Source organism: Rattus norvegicus, chromosome 6 (assembly GCF_021556685.1).
Source record: "Rattus norvegicus strain SHRSP/BbbUtx chromosome 6, alternate assembly SHRSP_T2T, whole genome shotgun sequence".
NCBI classification, from domain to species: domain Eukaryota; kingdom Metazoa; phylum Chordata; class Mammalia; order Rodentia; family Muridae; genus Rattus; species Rattus norvegicus.
The window spans coordinates 109,681,043-109,699,160 of record NC_141539.1 but is presented as its reverse complement, the minus strand read 5'-3'; the positions used below and the strand labels follow the sequence as shown (position 1 = coordinate 109,699,160).

The window sequence follows — 18,118 nt, the reverse complement described above, 5'->3', positions numbered from 1 at the left end:
TAGCAGTTTACAAAGGAGATTTAACAAGCAATAGAAGATACCCCACCAGAACCCACAGCTTCTGTGAGTGGACTCAGAATTCTGAAGACTCGGTTGCTTGGGGACCACCAAGCAGCTTTGGAAGCTAGGCAACCAAGGAAATGTTTATGATACGGAACCTTGCTTCTCTTTAAGACTGGACTGTGGGACAGTACAGCACTTGGGAGGTAATGTCAAACCACTGCAGCTTGGGAGGGATGAGAAAGCCTCCGTCAGCATCAGCTGCAGGAGAGAGGGCGGGCTGAGGTAACCCAGAAGACCGGTGTTATGTAAAAGGCTCAGCATCCACACAGCTGTGACCTTAGTTGGGTCTCTTCTGGCTGTGGCTGGGGTATGGATTTCGTAAGGTGGAGGAATTATATCAGGCTGTTTAATGGTATTATAAAGGAAAGAGATGGTTCTCACTGCCAAGGAGTAAAAGAGGTAGTTTATTCTGGAGTCAAATATTAGTGACCATAACCAGGGAATGTGGGTTTCTCTAAGCGCCATGTTTTACTTCCTGTTAAGGTTTGAGATGTGAGCTTTCAGTTGCTGCTCCAACCATCGTGCCTACCATGACTGACCATTAATCCTCTGAAACCATAAGCCCAATACAAAGTTTCCTTGTATAAGTTTTCTGTAGTCATGATGTCTTATCACAGCAATAGAAAAGTAACTTATACAGAAGCTGAGACCAGTTGCCCTTCAGAGTCAGCTTTATTCAGAGTGACGTGGGGCAGAGGGGTGGGGATGATATGGCCGGGATGTGGAGAGCAGACAGGAGAAGCACAGCACTCGGCAGGACTGGTGTGAGGGGGAAGGGCTGTGAGGCCCCAACACAACATGGCTTCTTATCAGTTCTCTGTCCAGTAAAGGGAAGATGGGGAAGGGGTGGAGACAGACAGACAAACATTCAAGCATACACACACACACACACACACACACACACACACACACAGAAGGAGGGTGGGGGAGAACATGAAGGCTGGAACATTTAACATGAACCTATATCGTGGAGCCCCCTCCTTCCCAGTCAGTCATCATACCAGATGTTAGCTATTCTTTGAGAATGTATTAAAACTGAAGACAACATGGTATTCTTTATGGTTACATTATTACAAATTTTTTTTTTCTTTTTCTTCTTCTTTTTTCTTTTTTTCGGGGCTGGGGACCGAACCCGGGACCTTGCGCTTCCTAGGCAAGCGCTCTACCACTGAGCCAAATCCCCAACCCCATACAAAATTCTTTATGGCACAGGATAAAGGCATGCCTGGGGACACCCTCCATAACTCTATGGGAGGGGAACCTTCCTCATCCTGTTTTGAAGGTGCTTAGGGGCTCTGTGAGGTGGCTCAGTAGGTAGAGGTGCTTTCCTCCAAGGTTGACCACCTTGTGTCCCACATGGCCCAGCCCAGCCTGCACAAGTGTACCTTGGCATATGTATCCCCTCCAATAAAATAAACTATATAAAAATATAATAAAAAATAAAATAAAATGTCAGGGTCAAATACTTCCTGGCACAGGAGCAAGACCCACACTAATGTGTAAGAATGTGAAATATTTCGTAAGAAGAACACTGATATCATCCCCGTAGAGTGGGCACCATTTCAGGAAAAATACCTCCTTGTGACCAAACTTTACCTTTGCCCTAATTTTTCTAATCTGGTTATTTAGATATCAAATGCCCTTGTGGCCATGCTCACCTCGTGGCTGTGAAGAAATGAAACAGACTAATGTCTTCATGAACATAAAATCCCAGAGAGATATAAAAATAATCCTGTGTGACTTAATTTGAAGGTCGTTACTGATGCTGGCCTGTCAGCAAACACTGTAGAGAAAATGACCCTGACGAAAGAAATAGCACAAGGTCAAGTCTCATTCCTAGAAGACAGTGTGAGAAGTCTGACTGACACTGGGGCAGTTCCCAATGGGCAGCAGTTGGTCAGAAGGAAAGAGAAGTGTTTCCCCTGGGAATGACGGGGACCCGCTGCTAAATGACAGGCCAGGGCACATAAAGATTAAACACCACTTAACAAGTCAAGAAAGAGTTTGGGGACAGGTAGGTATTGAGTTGGCCCTAAAGAAGTAGGTCAAGTTATATCAAATGTGGATGAAAAGTCACTCATGCAGAGAGCATGAGAGGAGGCTGTACTGTGGGATGGAAAGGGGGTGGCCAGAGGACACCAGAAGTGGGGTTGTCGATCCAAAGCACAATATAGTCATCCCCGACCCCTTGCTCCTCTGAAGAGTAGGGTCTAGCCTGGAACTCCAGCACTCACCCTGCTACTCTTCTTGTACCTCCTAGCCCTGCCACACCTAGTTTCTTATAAGCAGTTTAAACAGAGAAATGAATTCTTTAAACTTGGAAATGTGGGGGAAAGCCACAATCTCTCATGTAAGAGGCTATGAAGGTCTGAGCCTTAGAGACAAAAGTGAAAACTTGAAGCAAGGGTCTGTTACAAGAAATATTTAGAAGTTTGCATTATTTCTTCATCGCTCCCTAAACTCCCAGGATTTCCTTACTTCACTGTGGGCTTCCAATTAATTCCTCCTAGCCTAGACTATTCACTCTTCCTCTCTCTGGTGCCTGCAGGCTCTGCTTGTGAACCAGAAGTGTGGACAGAAAGATTTGAAGGGAGACATGACCAAGCCCAAAAAGAAAAAGGGCTCCTCCTTCTGCTGCCTCGAGCCACGGCCCCCTCGGCTGGGATGGGGCATGGTCTTCCTTCACTCAAAAACCAAAGACAAGGCGGAGTGTGCCTCCGTCTCCAGAGTGCCACCTGTCTTCCACTTCAACCCACGGCACTGCGAGCAACTCAAAAACCATTATTTGAAAAGTGCAGCCGCCAACCTTTCCTTCTCTCAAGATGTGAGGTGGCAGCGAGGACTGCCCAGCATGCCTTTCAGCCAGTACAGTTTTAAGCACATCTACAACACAGAAGACATCGTACCACCTCTGCAGACCAGAAAGATCCAAACTAAGAAACCCGAGCGCACTAGGATTCTGTATACTACAACCCTCTTGCCAGAAGTCATCACTCACTTTACAAAGACATATACCTCAACCCTCTTTCCGGAAGACTTCACTGGCTTTGCAAAGACACAAAAGTCTGATGGTTCTAAAAAAGTGAAACCAAAGCCGGAAGGCCCGGAGCAGAAAGCATTTCCTGGACAAAGTCGCTATCACAAATTAAAGCCATATCTGCTGGACCTGACACCCTCTCTAGATGAGAGTCTGGAAGAAAGGGAAACCTGGCTTCCACCTGCTGAGAAGGAAGCCCGAGGCTGGGAAGCCATCGTGCTGGAGAAGCTGGACAAGCGCACCTCACGATGGATCCAGAGCAAACGACCAGTGAGACCGGGACAATCGCCCAACAAATGGCAGCCCTTTCTGCGCCAGCAGTACGACTGGAGCCACATTCGGGATGAGCTCACTTCGTCCAGTGACTTGGAGCTCCTCAAAAAACTGGAAGCAGAAGAGACAGCAGAGTTTATGGGTGAAAGTGCCCCGCCGCCACCAAAGGAAATAAAGAAACCAGAGCTGCTGCTTCCGGTTTACTTTAGGTAGGCTGGCCTTAAACAGGCCTGGCGAAGTCTATGGCTCCCCTTCAAGGATTCCCATAGGCTCCTTATTTGGTATCTTCGAGGCTTCCCTGGTGCTTACAGTCAAACCAACCCCCTTGCATTTGCTAGGCAAGCCCACCATCCCTGGCTACATCCCAGTCCGCACTTCAGAATACACTTTCCGTCAACTTCCGCTTCACCACCACTCACTCTCTGAGATCTCATGTTAGGTTTCTAAGCCTCTCTACTGACATTCTGGGCTGGACACTACTCTATCATAAGCTGCTGCCCGGTGCTGCCAGGATGTTAGCAGCTCTCTGTCTTTACCTGCTAGAAACTAGAAACCAGGAGCACCTCTCAGTTGTGGCAAGCAAGGATGGCTCAGACACTGCCAGATATCTCTGAAGGGACAACAATCACACCCTGAACGGGTCACGGTCTTTTTTTTTTTTTTTTCTTTTTAAGGGGACCAGGTTTTATATTTTATTTATTTTTAAAGATTTATTTAGCACACTGTAGCTGTCTTCAGACGCACCAGAAGAGGGCATCGGATCTCATTACAGATGGTTGTGAGCCACCCTGTGGTTGCTGGGAATTGAACTCAGGACCTGTGGAAGAGCAGTCAGTGCTCTTAACCTCTGAGCCATCTCTCCAGCCCCCAGAGTCACAGTCTTCAAGGATTCTGTCCTTAGCTTCCAGTAACTGAGCTCTCGTGCAGATGGTCCAGCTCAGTAGAGCTCCTGGAGATGTAGCCAGGTTGATGGTGAAGAGGGCAGGGGGTTCATGGCACTGCTGGGTCTGCCTCACTTTGAATAAGACTCACTGACCTCAGTGACTTGACACCGGTCACTGACAGGACCAGACTCAGGGTAGAGAAGCAAGCGCTCCAAAAGCAGAAGATGGCCCCATGTTTCTTGGGTTAAATCCTCTTCATCCCAGCCAGAGTGAAGATGGGAGCTATCCCAATCTCCCTGTCCTCCAAAAGGGAACTAAAAAGAAGTCAAAATGTAGTTTTGTATTTAGTGGGCAAATACAAGTTGATTTTTTTTTTTTTTTTGGTTGATGTTGTTAGTTCAGATAGTGTGTGGAAGTTGGGAATAGAATACAAAAGGACAGATGTGTCCACCTGGTGAATAGACAATTCATTCCCACACAGACTCAGTGAGGTCACATAGAAGGTGGTATCCGCTCCCCACATCCGTGCAAATTTTAATAGCATGAAGAACGAGTGGCAGACCGGGACATGGTGGCACAGGCCTGTAATCCCCACACTTGGGAGGCAGAGACGCAGAAAGAGCACAACTTTGAGGCCAGCCTGGTCTACATACTAAATTCTAAGCTAGCCTGAGCTACATGACAGGGTCCTTTCTCAATTTCCCCATGCATGTCAAAAAGGGAGAAGAAAATGGGAGGGGAGCAGGGTGGCAGGAGGGGTCTCTTCCAGAGGCTCCATATTCAAATGGCACCATAGAGAATGCTGGTCATCAGGCACAGCGGTTCTGATGCTCCCATGTAGGAGCAGAGCTTAAGCGTGCTACGGTGAAACCTGGACCTAAGGGGGAACGTCTACCCCTTCCCTTCCCCCTCCTCTCGCCTCCACTAAGGTTACCTGGCTACTCCCCACAAGTATACGCTGCTGAAACCCTCGGCAACAACATGACAGCCAAGTGGATCCTAGAAGAGAGAAGCAACATCCAGTATCTCCCTAAGAACCCCTTCCGGCAGGTGAACCCCAAAGCTGGAGAATATGCTTACTCTACAGACAATGCCTTTGAGCAGGAGATTTACTTTGGTAATGCTGGGCCCTGGGGTGGGAGTGTGGACTGAAGAAATAAGGCATCTTGGGAAAAAAGTGGTTGTGGGTGGAGACGAGTCTCTGGGGGCATCAACCAGGGCTGTTAGCACGGGATTTGTGGCAGGGGTATCTAGTGGAGAGCACACATTGTTTTTGCCTGCTTCTCTGTCTCTCCATCTTACCAAGGGGCTTGTGACTTTGGGAGGACCGTTTCTCTGTCCTATCACTTTAGATATCCCCTCCCACCCACCTGACCTGCTGTGTTTTAAAAAACAAATGACAAACAAACAAAACAGAAAACCCACGGGTTTTGGAGTCTGGCACATCTGTTTAAACACTGGCTTGATTCCTTCTTAGTGACATTCAGCAAATTACACAACGCACGCGCACACACACACACACACACACACACACCCGCCAAGGCAAAACATGATGCTTATTTGTAAAGCAATGTTAGCAAGACTGTACATTCAGTGCAAAAGACAAGAAAGCAGCTGAGGAACTTGTGCTTAGCACGCAGAAGGTCACCACGACTGCCTGTCCCTTCTCGTCCCTCCACCTAGCTAAGTTTTCAATGCCCAGCCTTGCAGAACACAAGCTATTGTGTGTTCTAAGTGGGCTTCTTTTTCTTCCTCTCCTCTCCTCTCCTCTCCTCTCTTTCTTGACAGGACTTCTCTGTGTGGCCCTAGCTGTCCTGGAAGTCACTCTGTAGACCAGGCTGGCCTTGAACTCACAGAGATCTACTTGCTTCTGCCTCTGAGTGCTGGGATTACAGGCCTGCACCACCATGGCCTGGTTCCATGCTGCTGCTGCTTCACCATCACATCCATCTTGCTTCTACACTGCTATAGGCCAGGTCTCCTGAAGGAGCTTAACAAAACTATTCTAGGGGATTCGCAACTGGCAGAGTTAATTAAGTGCCCCTTCAGTGTCCAGAACTACTTAGAAATTAGTTTCTGCTTTACCACGGGAAAACATTGTCTTTGCACCTTCTAGGCCTTTATGAGGTGACCAGCTGTGACCATTCTAGTCTGGGGCATGGTGGCACATGGCTCCAATCTTGGCACTTGGGAGGCAGAGAAGCAGAAAGAGCATAACTTTGAGGCCAGCTTGGGCTACGCACATTCATTGAATTTGTCTTCATAGATGGAGTGAAGATCGTTCACCAGATTGGTGGGAGGAAAGACCAAATTGTCCTGGAAAACCTCAATCGGTATGACAAGCACCTGACTAAGGTCTTCCCTGAAACCCCAGAGAAGTGGAGCCTCCAGCCTTTTCCTGAAATGCGTAAGGAACATTATCAGAAAACTAACAATGGGGGTGTGGGGATACGGAATTGAGGCTGTTTCTTTAAAGCCATGGACACTACCAGCAATGGGGCACTCTCTTCCTAACAATAAAAACATTGTAAAATGCTAATCGTAAGATGGTGGAACTTGCTTTCCAGTTGGAATCTGATATCACTTAGGTATAAATACATGGCTTTAGGGTAATCACCAATCAGATGTGTGCACTCGGGCTACCACAGGAAGCTCATCAGACTCCGCACTCACCTATGTTCCTGGGCTCGTTCCGCCAAATGGCTTCTCTGTACCTCAGACAAGCACTCTACCACTGAGCTAAATCCCCAACCCCGAGTCTTTGGTTTTTTTGTTTTGTTTTTTATTTTGTTTTTTTTTCTTTCTTTTTTCTAGACATGTTTCTAGGAATGGTGATGTGTGTAGCTGTATGTGTGAGTACACAAGGGTGGGCATGTGTGTGGAGGCCTGCAGCTAATGCTAGGGAGTCTTTCTCTCTTTCCATCTTACTCATTGAGCCAAGGCCTCTCAATCGAACCCAGATAGCATTGATACAACAGTTACTCTAGCAAACTTAATTTTTTTTTCTTTTTTGGATATCTCTTGTCTCAGTTTTTTAAGCATTTGAATTTTAGGCAGGCTGCCATACTTGCCTAGGTATCTGGGTGCTAGGGATTCAAACTCTGGTCCTCACGTTTGCAAAGCAAGTGCTTTACCCACTGAGCCATTTCCCTGCCTTTTCTTTTTTAAAAGTATATCATTCTTTATTTTGTAAGACAAAGGTGGTGACTAAGAAATGAGCTTCTAAAACAAAATGTACCAATCTTCTAAGAGACAGTGTCTCTAAATCCAATGATTCTTTTGTGCTGTTCAGATGGGCTGTCTAGGGCTGAGCATGGAACTGGGTGTCTTAATCACTATTCTGTTGCCGTGAAGAGACACCATGACCATGGCAACACTTATCAAAGAAAGCATTGAACCGGAGGCTTGCTTACAGTTTCAGCAGTTTGGTCCATTACTATCATGGTAGGGAGCACAGCAGCGGGCATGGTGATGGCATAGTAGCTGAGAGCTACGTCCTAGTCTGTAGGCTGGGAGCATGGGGTAGGAGGGGCAGGAATGGACAGATGGATAGAAAGACAGAGAAACTTGGCCTGGTTTGAGCTTTCAAAACCTCAGAGCTCACTGTGGGTGACAGAATTTCTCCAATATGGCCATACCTACTCTTAATAAGGTCCTACCTCCTAATCCTTCTAATCCTTTCAAATAGTACCACTCCCTGGTGACTAAGTCTTCAAATACATGAGCCCGTAGGGGACATTCTTATTCAAGTCATCACACCGGGTATAGCACTTGCAAGCATGTACAAGTCCTTAGGTTCCATAGTCAGGCAGTGAGGTGAAACCTGATCCTTCATTTCACAGCTTATAAATTCAAGAAAGGAGTCCAGCGTTGGACTGCACTGCCAACCCAGGCCAAGGGCCTTCTGCTGCAAGTAGGGGAGGAAGACTCGTCTGCCAAGACTAGGAGACAAAAGAAGCAGGTCACACCCCTGAAGGAGAATGTTACTTGGGAGCTGACAGTCCTGAGGAAGATGCTGCAAGAGTGGAAGACTTCCTGGGCACTCAGTAAGTAAAGGGATATCCTGAGGTAGTTGATACTTCTGAATATGTTTCTCAGTCTGGAAAACTCCAGCCCTAATTTGTAAAATGTAGAAACTGGTTGCCCCATTAAAGGTCTGGATAAGAGCCTTCCACTAGCGGGCGCTAGGTGAACATTATTTTCATCTACGCTGGGTTCTTTTTTACATGGGGAGGTCTGTGAGGGAACTTCAGTAATGCATGAGAACTTACTATGTGGTAGGCTTTCTGATCTGAGAAACAGGACACCAGGCTCTTTTTCAGGAAACCGTCCACTCTGTGCTAGCACTGTCTCTGCAGAATTTTCCTCAAAGTCAGAGCCACAGAAGTCCAAGAACAAAGCCTTTTGACCTTTTTTTTTTTTCCCTCTCCCATATTGGTTGATTTACCTTCCAAATGAATGAGTACTTTAGATTCCTGGGCTGTGAGACTAAAAAGAGCTGAGGAGGAAAAGGAGGGGAAGGAGGGGGGAGGGCTCTGGGTGAGATGTGGGGGAGTTACCTTAATTATGAACACTGAGCAGGCCACGTGGCTGTTTCCAGTTTTTCTTCTCTTTGGCTCTTGGGGTCTCCTACCACAATCATGTTGAGAAAACTTCACAGGCAGAAACCCTGTCTTACCTGTGTCTGAGACATGCTGGATAACATGTCCTGATTCATGACAGGGAATATGAAAGATACAGCCCCACCATTATATGTGCAACTGTCAAAAGACATATACGCAGTTGACTGTGGGACAGTCTCGCTTGTGCAAATGTGGTTACCATGGATCTATTTTCCTTCAAAGAACATTAAGTAGGAGGCTGAATGCCTCTACCAACTGAGAACCTCATCTCTCACTAGAAGCTTCGACTGGTCTTGAACTCATGAGTTTATGATCTTCCTGCTTCAGCCTAACTAACTGACACTCAGTAACTGCATGCCGCCCTAATCAGCCAAACATTGTATTTCATTCCCATTTATCTTCCACGAAAAGTTACTTAGGTAAAGAGCAAAAGCATATAAGATGAGAAGGGGGGAACTACCTGACAAGTGTAAGACTCATCACAAAAATAACGCGCCAAAGGAGCCCGTCTGTGAACTCTTTACTCTGAGCTAAAGGGGTCCTTGCAAATGTCCTGGGGAAAGGGACCTCTTCTTGTCTTCCCACTTATTGCACAACATATAACCCTAACCAGATGGTTCTTTTCATCTTTCTTCCCTGACATAGTTATTGAATGGCATCATGAGACGGTGGAGAACCTACTACGGGGCATACAAAGCATGTACGATGACATTAGGATCCAGGCCATCACCACATGTGCTACTGCTGTTTTAGAAAGGCCCCGGGTTGCCGCCAACCCGGAGGACCCAGGTGAGAGCCAGGACTGAGTTGCTTGGGGACATCTGAACGGAGGGAGGCCTTAGAGATAACCTGAGCTCATTTTCCAAATGTAGAAACTATGGCCCAGAGTCTGCCTGCACAGCTATCTCCAGAGATGAGACTGAAGCTCCTGGCCATGGGCTGTTCTTACAGAGGCTCTGTCCCAGCACCCACATGGCAGCTTAAAACTGTCTGTAGTCCTGTTCCAAGGAACCTGATGTCCTCCTCTGGCCTCTATTGGTACCAGGTACTACGTGTACCTACGTTTGAACAAGATACTCACACAAAGAAAAAAAAATAAGGACTGAGGGTGTAACTCAGTTGTAGAATGCTGTCCTGGCATGCACAAAGCCCCAGTTTTAAGTCTCAGCAAAAAAAAGAACGAAAGGGAAAAGAAAGAAATACATAAATGAATTTGATAGATTTTAATCTTAAAAATGAATTAAGATTTTTTTCCCATTTTTCCAGAGTTTGTAATCATTTAGGAAAAATAATGTTGGCATTATTCTCATTATTAGCAGTTTAACAGGTTAAAAAAAAAACTTCCCCTCAATTACAGCCAAAATTATAACCTACCAAAGATGATTCAATGATACAGGCTCCTGATGATGAAATGTTAAACCCCATCCACTCTTCTGCATGGGCCTTCTCAGAACCATTAGCCTGAAACCTGTGCCAACTTGCTCCTTCTCTGAGCTAAGACACCCCAAGCTCATTCTATCCTCACCTGTGCCTGCTTACGCTTCTGCTATCCCTCCAGTGAGGGGCTGGGACTGGCTGTACCTCTTCCAACTTGTCCTGCCTTTAAAGATTCCACCACTTTCTTCCTGTTTATTGACCTGTAGACATGGGTCCCCCCATGTGTCACTGTCTGATGGCCCTGGGGCACACACCTACGTGCAAACTGCACAAGCCAACTCATCTGCATCTTCCAGGTTCTGGAGTCTGCAGCTCCCTCTGCTGGAAAAGTCTGGCCTTGCCTGATCAACCTTCCTATCTACAACAGAGACACTTCCTCTGAGGAGCCTGCTATAAACTTCTACACATATTTTGACATTAATTTTTTTCCTTGTTTCTTTGGGTAATAGATATTATTATAATCCCATACCCAAAGCTTCATACAGTCTGTGGCATTTGGTCACTATACAGTTTCATCACTGTGCACACACCATGAGAAATATTTACTTGAAGACAGCTTCAGTGTCTCTTAGGAGACACAGCTGTGGTATACGTGATCTGTCATGGACTGAGACATCATGTGGCACCTTTGTCCTCAGAATTGAAATCCCTTCCACAGTTCCTGCCCTTGTATATTTCAATCTTATTACTTACCCAAAGAAAATAACTTAATTTTTTAGACTACTCAATAGACTTTTTTTTTATCTTTATTAACTTGAGTATTTCTTATTTACATTTCGGTTGTTATTCCCCTTCCCTGTTTCTGGGCCAACATCCCCCTAATCCCTCCCCCTCCCCTTCTTTATGGGAATCCCCTCCCCATTCCCCCCCCCAATAGACTTTTTTGCTCACTAGAAATGCACACTTCCCGAAATCGACCATCCCTTATCTGAAATGCTTGGGACAAGCAAAAATGGACTATTTCCGGATTTAGAGTATTTGAACATACATGAATTATCTTGGAGATGAAATTTAAGTCTAAATGTGAAAGCTATTTTCATTTCACACATATATATACATATATATATATAATGAATCTCAAAAGGTAATTTCATACAATATGTAAACTGGGTCTACATTTTTATTGAACCTCTCACATGAGCATAGGTGTGGAGATCCCACCTGTGGGGCGTCATGTCTGTGTCTTGGAGCATTTGGAATATTTCAGAGTTTGGATTTGGAGATCAAGGGTCTTCAACTAGCAGTCGGCATACAGGCCTACAGTCTAAGTGAAAAAGACAGACAGACCGAGTGTGGATGTATATGCCTATAATACTAGCCCTTGGGAAGGAGAGGCGGAAAGGTCAGGAGTTGGCTTGGGCTATAGAGAGCCTCAAAAACAAAAGTACAAAACCACTCACAGCTCTGCTGTTTCTTGGGAAGACACGTGTGGGCCAAGAGATGACAACCCTTTCTGCTTCAGCTTAAGAGTTTAAGCTTCTGTTAAGTGGCTGTCTCTTCTCTAAGCTTCTGTTTTCTTTTCACTGACAGTGATAGAGACTTAATCCAGTACCTTATGCCTTCAAAGCAGGTGCTCGTGGCTGAGCTAAAACACTTTCCTATGTTTATAGGCAAAGTTTCTTATGATAAAGATAAATCACACCACAGCTGGGAAGAACTATAATTGACCGGTACTCTTCTTTGGGCCTCCCCAGATGCCTTATTGCGTGTGTGCCCTCCGTGACCCTAAATTGCACCAATGGAGTCGCCAAAGAGCTATCATACTCATGGAGCATAAACTCACCCTGAGTGAGTGCTATGGGATTCTTCACAGCTCCATGAACCCCAGACAGGCCTGGAGGGATGGCTTAGTGGCTAAGGGCACTGGCTGTTCTTCCAGAGGATCTAGGTTTGATTCCTAGCACCTACATGGCAGAGGATCCAAAGTCCTTTCTGGAGTCTGTAAGCACTACGTGTATGTTGTATGCAGATAGATATGCATGCAGGCAAAACACCTAAATTAAAAGTTAAGAAGAACAATTTTCCCAAATTAAAAAAGAAAAAAAAGGGGTTGGGGATTTAGCTCAGTGGTAGAGCGCTTGCCTAGGAAGCGCAAGGCCCTGGGTTCGGTCCCCAGCTCCGAAAAAAAGAAAAAGGAAAAAAAAAAAAAAGAAAAAAAAAAGAACCCCAGACAAAATGACCACCCAGCAGTGCTGCTCTGAAGCACAAGCTCCTCCCATTCTCCTCAGGGCAGCGTTTATGGAAAGTGTCAGTGTTCACAGTTAAAGCTAAAAGACCCCCACTGGATTCTACCTCAATATCTACTCCGGCACAAACTCGACCCGAGTTGAAATGCTGAATTCGACGACGTGAGACGGCAAAGCACAAGTCTAATTGCCACGAGGGAGTAAGTGGGCTGGTGGTATTACTAAGATGAATAGCTAAACTAAAACTAGCTGGATATATGTTTCGATTTCAGTACTAGAGACTAGGTGATAAGGGATTGAAAACTGGTGTATAAAATCCTGCCCACTGAAGGCAGGCATCTGACCTGTGATTTAGTAAGCCATAGATGTAAGGTTGACCTTGGTAAGGAAGCTGAGAGAAAAGCACAGGACTGGTACCGTCTTTTGGATTGCAGGACCAATCATTGTGGACTTGCCAGAGGTCCTTCTGTCCGCTTTAGAGACTGCTCTGTCCGACAGCAATCCGAATGTGAGGATGGCAGCAGCAATATGCCAGTATTCCATACAGTCACATAATCCCACTGCCCAGGACATCATGGAGACAGCCCTCACGAAGGGTGAGTAACTGCCACTCGTGACCTGGGATGAGGGACAGAGGCCACCTCCCTGTCAGCTCTCTGTCGTCCCCTTTTCACTGGAACGCTGGGATATCCGCTGTTTTGCCTTTGAGTCTCTGTTCTGCTAGACACACGGAGACACTAGTTCTTCCTAGGCACTTTTACAAGGTGTGAGCTTTTACAGATGCAGTCTATAAACCATGCCCTAAAATGGATGAAATGGAAGACAGCATCTTAACTAAAACAAGGTACAGACGAAAAGACAGCCCCCATCCCCTGTTTCTATGTGGAAACTATAGTTACAAGATCAACCTGGAGGTGAAGAGTGATCACTAGAGGTTAATGGTGGGGAGCAGAAAGTGGATAAAGGCAAGTGGGTTTGTTCAATGCAACGTTGCACACATGCGTTGAAATAGCCCCCTCAACCCTGTTAATAATACAGTCAATGCATGACTAGCCAATGATTTTAGGCCTAGATGTCTAGCCCAATGGTAGTATGATTGCCCAATACTTTAAGACATTAATTGGATCCCTAGTGCCAAGAAAAACAAATACACAATGGCCTCCTATGTAACATTTTATTATTGAAGAGAACATAACAATAGCTAAGTGCATTTTGTAAGGTTTTCCCTGTAAATCACCTGTACATCATGCTTCCGGTTTCTGCACAGTGACCCCCTAGGCATCATCATGCTGGACTTAATAGAGCTGTCAGGTGTGAGGCCACTGACCTCTCTTGACGCGCTGTTCCTTGACGTAGCATGAGAAAACATTGACTAGTCTGGCCTTCTATATCTAAACAATCCCGTGCCTGGTTCATCTGTTTTAGGGACTTCCTCCTGGCTCCCTATAGCCTTCCTGATCTGCATGGAGAGAAGCAGCCGCACTGCTTAGCTAGATCAGAAGTGTTACCCAAGAAGAGCTTTTATTCTTTTAGCCTGCACTTGAAAGGTAGAAGCAGAGGTATCAAAGGTCAAAGTCGGAGCCAGGAGGTGGTACAAATCTTTAGTCCCAGCACTCAGGAGGCAGAGGCAGAGGCAGGTGGATCTCTGTGAGTTCAAGGCCAGCCTGGTCTACAAAGTGAGTTCCAGGATGGCCAGGGCTACTCAGATAAAACTTAAAACTAAAAAAATAAATTAAAATAAAATTAAAAAACAAAACAAGAAAAGAAGTCAAGGTCAGGACTGAATCTCTAGCTTGGTGTCCCCAGTACTGTCACCCATAGCCCTCCCCCGAAAGGTTCAAGGTCATCTTCTGCTACACGTGGGTTTAAGGCTAGCCTGGACCAAATAAAATTCTTTCTCAAAAAAATTTTTTTCTGGTTTTTGTTTTTAAACTTTAAAATAGTCCACGTGGTTGAACTATGGGAGTGGATTTTCAGACTCAGAGGGATAATGGGAAGTAAGACACAGGCAGACAGCAGTAGTTGGTACCAATTCAAAGCGGCTGCTCTCTGGGAGAAAGCATCGTTCTGAACCCATGTCGTCACTTTCGATCCACGGGGCAGGTAACAGTGTGGACAGCTGGGCTGCAGCGCAGTGCTTGGCCCTGGCAGGCATCGCCACCTATCCAGTGATTAAGAGGATTCTCCACCAGCTTTTCTACAAGAATAACGAGGCTACCGAGAGACAGGCTTGTGAGCTCCTGAACCATCTCAGGGTTAATTCGGTATGTGTCAACTTCACTGGGGAGGAATGAGACCTTGGGGAGCAGACCGGTGCACAAGGAGAGGACGCGGGTGGCTGAGGAGGGTGTTAAGCCAAGTGCACTGAGCCCAAGTGAAACTGGGCATGGAGGTGTGAGATGCTAGAAGCAATAGGATAAAGGTTGAGTCATGCCGCGCGGATCTGCTCGTCTCAGGCTTATCACAGAGGACCGCACAACTGCGTTCATTACTCTGGGGAGAAACACAGACTGGGCCAGATGCGGACCATCCCAGGGACTGAAAACAGGAAGGGAAGGCCTTCATTTTCTGCTCAGATTAATGGACCTTTATTTTCCTTTCTGGTTTATAATCCAAGTCAGACTGCTTGGGAAGAGGAGTGCCCTAGCTCTTATTAACCCACTCTGTCCCTTAATAGGAATGGTAACTCATGACCTGGGGCATTTACACTACTGGATGCCCTGTCAGCATATACTTTCTTCTAGATTCTATTACCTCTAAGGTGAGTGAGACTATCCATGCAAGCCTTCCTTTTCCTCAGACCCTGATCCACACGATGCTTGCTGTGGAGCTGAACAGCAGGCAATGGAGGGACCGCATCGTGGCCTGCCGTGCTTTCTCTCAGATCAGTGGAAAAGTCTGCATAGTAAGTCTTGGCTTCCAGAAAGCTTGGCTGGCCTGGGGTCTTCCTACTTTTTGCTTCTGTCTAATATCTCATTGCTTCCTCTTATTCATGACATGGATTATCTTTAAGTAATAGGTACTCCTCTGACTTTAAGCAGCGTTTCTTGTCGGGGGTGGCGATCCACAAGCCGTGACACTGCCACTCTCTAATATACGCACAAGCCAAGAGAAAGAGCTTAGGAACTTTATAGTAATTTCACCCTGTCTCAGTATCAGTAGACAATATAAAAGTATGTCAATGACTATAAAAATATCAGTCAATGATGCATTCCCCCCTCACCCTACATTTGAAAATTGGTCCTTGATCACTTTGAGAAGCAGACTGAAAAGACTCAACAATTGAACTAAACAGGTGCCTGTCCTGGTTCTCTGGACACTCAGCGCATACATACAAAAACATGGACCCTTCTTAAAAACAGTGGCATAGGGCTGGAGAGATGGCTCAGCGGTTAAGAGCACCGACTGCTCTTCCAGAGGTCCTGAGTTCAAATCCCAGCAACCACATGGTGGCTCACAACCACCTGTAAAGAGATCCAATGCCCTCTTCTGGTGTGTCTAAGACAGCTACAGTGTATTCATATATAATAAATAAATAAATCTTAAAAAAAAAAAACAGTGGCATAGCAACTTGAGCAACAAGACTAACAATACGTATGACTCGATGGCACCCCGTCCCGAGGCCAGCAGAGCTGTTTCCTAGGGTTGAAGGACATACCAAAGACCTTCATGGAACACTAGGGGACTCCAGGCGTTCAAGCTCAAGGGTAGGGCGAACAAAGCACTTTGTGTTTTTGTTATTGAGGCAAGCAAAGCGTGAATTAGCGTTCACAGTTAGCAAATATAATGCAATGAGGGGGGATGCCTGGTATTATTCACCATCTTGGCCCATGGGAAAAGAGACAATACTCTTCCCAAGGCCTTAGCTTTTCCCACTGAGAGAATGTGGACATGCTAGGGCATCCCTTCGTGTCCTGGCTTCCACATGCATTCACTGATCATAGTTTATGCAATTCTTCCTAGAAGCCACCTTGTGGGAAGAACATTCTGTACCCTATCCCACCCACGGTTCACAGCTTTCTTATCTGGGCTCTTATGCCTTGAGAGCAGAGTGAATGTAAGATGCTCTCTTGAAACTTTCAGGAACCAGTGTGTATTGGACAACTTGAAGGTGGGGGACTCGGCTGCAATTGAAGGAATTTCCAGCAAGCGAAACCTGAAACTCTTGCCACATTACAAAGCATCATTGAGGAGCTAGAGAGATGTCTCAATGACGAAAAGCACTCACTGTTCAAATATAAAGACCAGGATTTGTATCACAGCACCCGCATCCAACCGAGGTGTAGTCCCACACATCGAGAAATCGTGAGCTTCAGTTTTAGCAAGAGCTCCTGCAGGAAAACTAAGGCAGACAGTGGTGGAGGAAGAGAGTGAATGCCCTCTATTAGCCTCTATACATGTATGCACGTTTCCCTTCCTCATATACACACGTGCTGTGCACCTCACGTACTTACATGTACAACACTTAAATGAATCTAGGAGACTATTTAATCTCACCATTCAGTGCAAACTGAAAAATAAAACTCAGGGAATCAAAGATGGCTTCATGAGGACATTCCTATGGATCTGCTTTCGTCTCTGTGAGTCCTGATACCTGGGATGAAAGGAATTCCTCGCAAAGAAATGTCCCTTTTATTCTCTCAAGAGTGTACCCCTTTCTGCTTTGAGCTGGGCGAAGCTAAGGAAATCCGCTCTGTCTTTGGTTGCTGATGTAATCCCTAAACACCGCTTGCCTTCAACAGAGCTTACATAGCCTTCAGATCACCTCAATGTTTGGTTTACCCTAGAGCCTAATAGTTTGTTCTGACGATGATGCATTTGCATTTTGGAGAGGACTCGTGTAGCAATGAAAGCCAGGATTCTGCTATTGGGGACTGTGAAAGGGCTAGATCATAACTGGACTGAGCCTACCCTTGGACAGAAAAAGGAGGACCTATTTACTCTTGCATCGTTCTGGGGTTACTTGAAAGGGATCAGAGGATGCAGCTTGTGAATTCCTCAAATGTGCATGTGCAAGCATTCAAGCGCATGTGCGCATGCACACACACACACACACACACACACACACACACAATCTGCACCCACAAACACACAAACAAATGTTCAGCTCTTCTGGCCATGTTTCTTGACCTTTTGAATGAAATTGCTTCTCATCTTTATATTAATGAAGAAAAATATAAGGTACTCATAGGAGAGGGAGAAGAAAGACCATGCTGTTTAAATGCCACTGCAGAATGCTTGCTGAGCTATTCGTGGTTTCACTGTAGACCTCATGGATAGTGAAGTATCTGATACTGGGGCTCATTTCCTGAGAGCTCCTGGGGCGTACCACGTTAGAGGAATAATGGTGCTTTGTTCTCCCAGAGACATCTCTCCATCTTACTGAAACTGAGACTATGGTAGGGAGACTAAGTTCAAGTGAACTGAAACTAGAAGACATAGTCCTTGACGGTTTTTTTTTACAAGAACACATAGCATGGGGGAAAGGGTTATTGAGTGAAGCATATTTGTTCTTCAAAGTATTCTGGTTCAATTTCAAATACTAAAGTACTACTCTTCCCGGAGCTGACACCCTCTCCTGTACCAGGTACCATTGTGTCACAGTGCTTCCATTCA

At 45.8% G+C, this 18,118-nt stretch overlaps 1 protein-coding gene across 3 annotated transcripts in view; it reads left to right on the top strand.

Moving 5' to 3' along the window:
• The window catches only part of Heatr4 (HEAT repeat containing 4), a 37,957-nt gene that overhangs the window by 5,000 nt on the left and 14,839 nt on the right, over nucleotides 1-18,118 (top strand). The window contains exons 1-9 of one of the 3 annotated variants that reach the window (NM_001432104.1): nucleotides 172-206; nucleotides 2,612-3,582; nucleotides 5,187-5,374; nucleotides 6,524-6,664; nucleotides 8,100-8,303; nucleotides 9,525-9,668; nucleotides 12,937-13,098; nucleotides 14,606-14,766; nucleotides 15,303-15,407. In NM_001432104.1, the coding sequence (NP_001419033.1) occupies nucleotides 2,660-3,582; nucleotides 5,187-5,374; nucleotides 6,524-6,664; nucleotides 8,100-8,303; nucleotides 9,525-9,668; nucleotides 12,937-13,098; nucleotides 14,606-14,766; nucleotides 15,303-15,407 (2,028 nt within the window). In that variant the 5' untranslated portion in view covers nucleotides 172-206; nucleotides 2,612-2,659. Of the gene's footprint in view, nucleotides 1-171; nucleotides 286-2,611; nucleotides 3,583-5,186; nucleotides 5,375-6,523; nucleotides 6,665-8,099; nucleotides 8,304-9,524; nucleotides 9,669-12,936; nucleotides 13,099-14,605; nucleotides 14,767-15,302; nucleotides 15,408-18,118 lie in introns of those variants that run through there. The other 2 variants (XM_087554302.1, XM_087554301.1) reach the window with 2 other exon arrangements.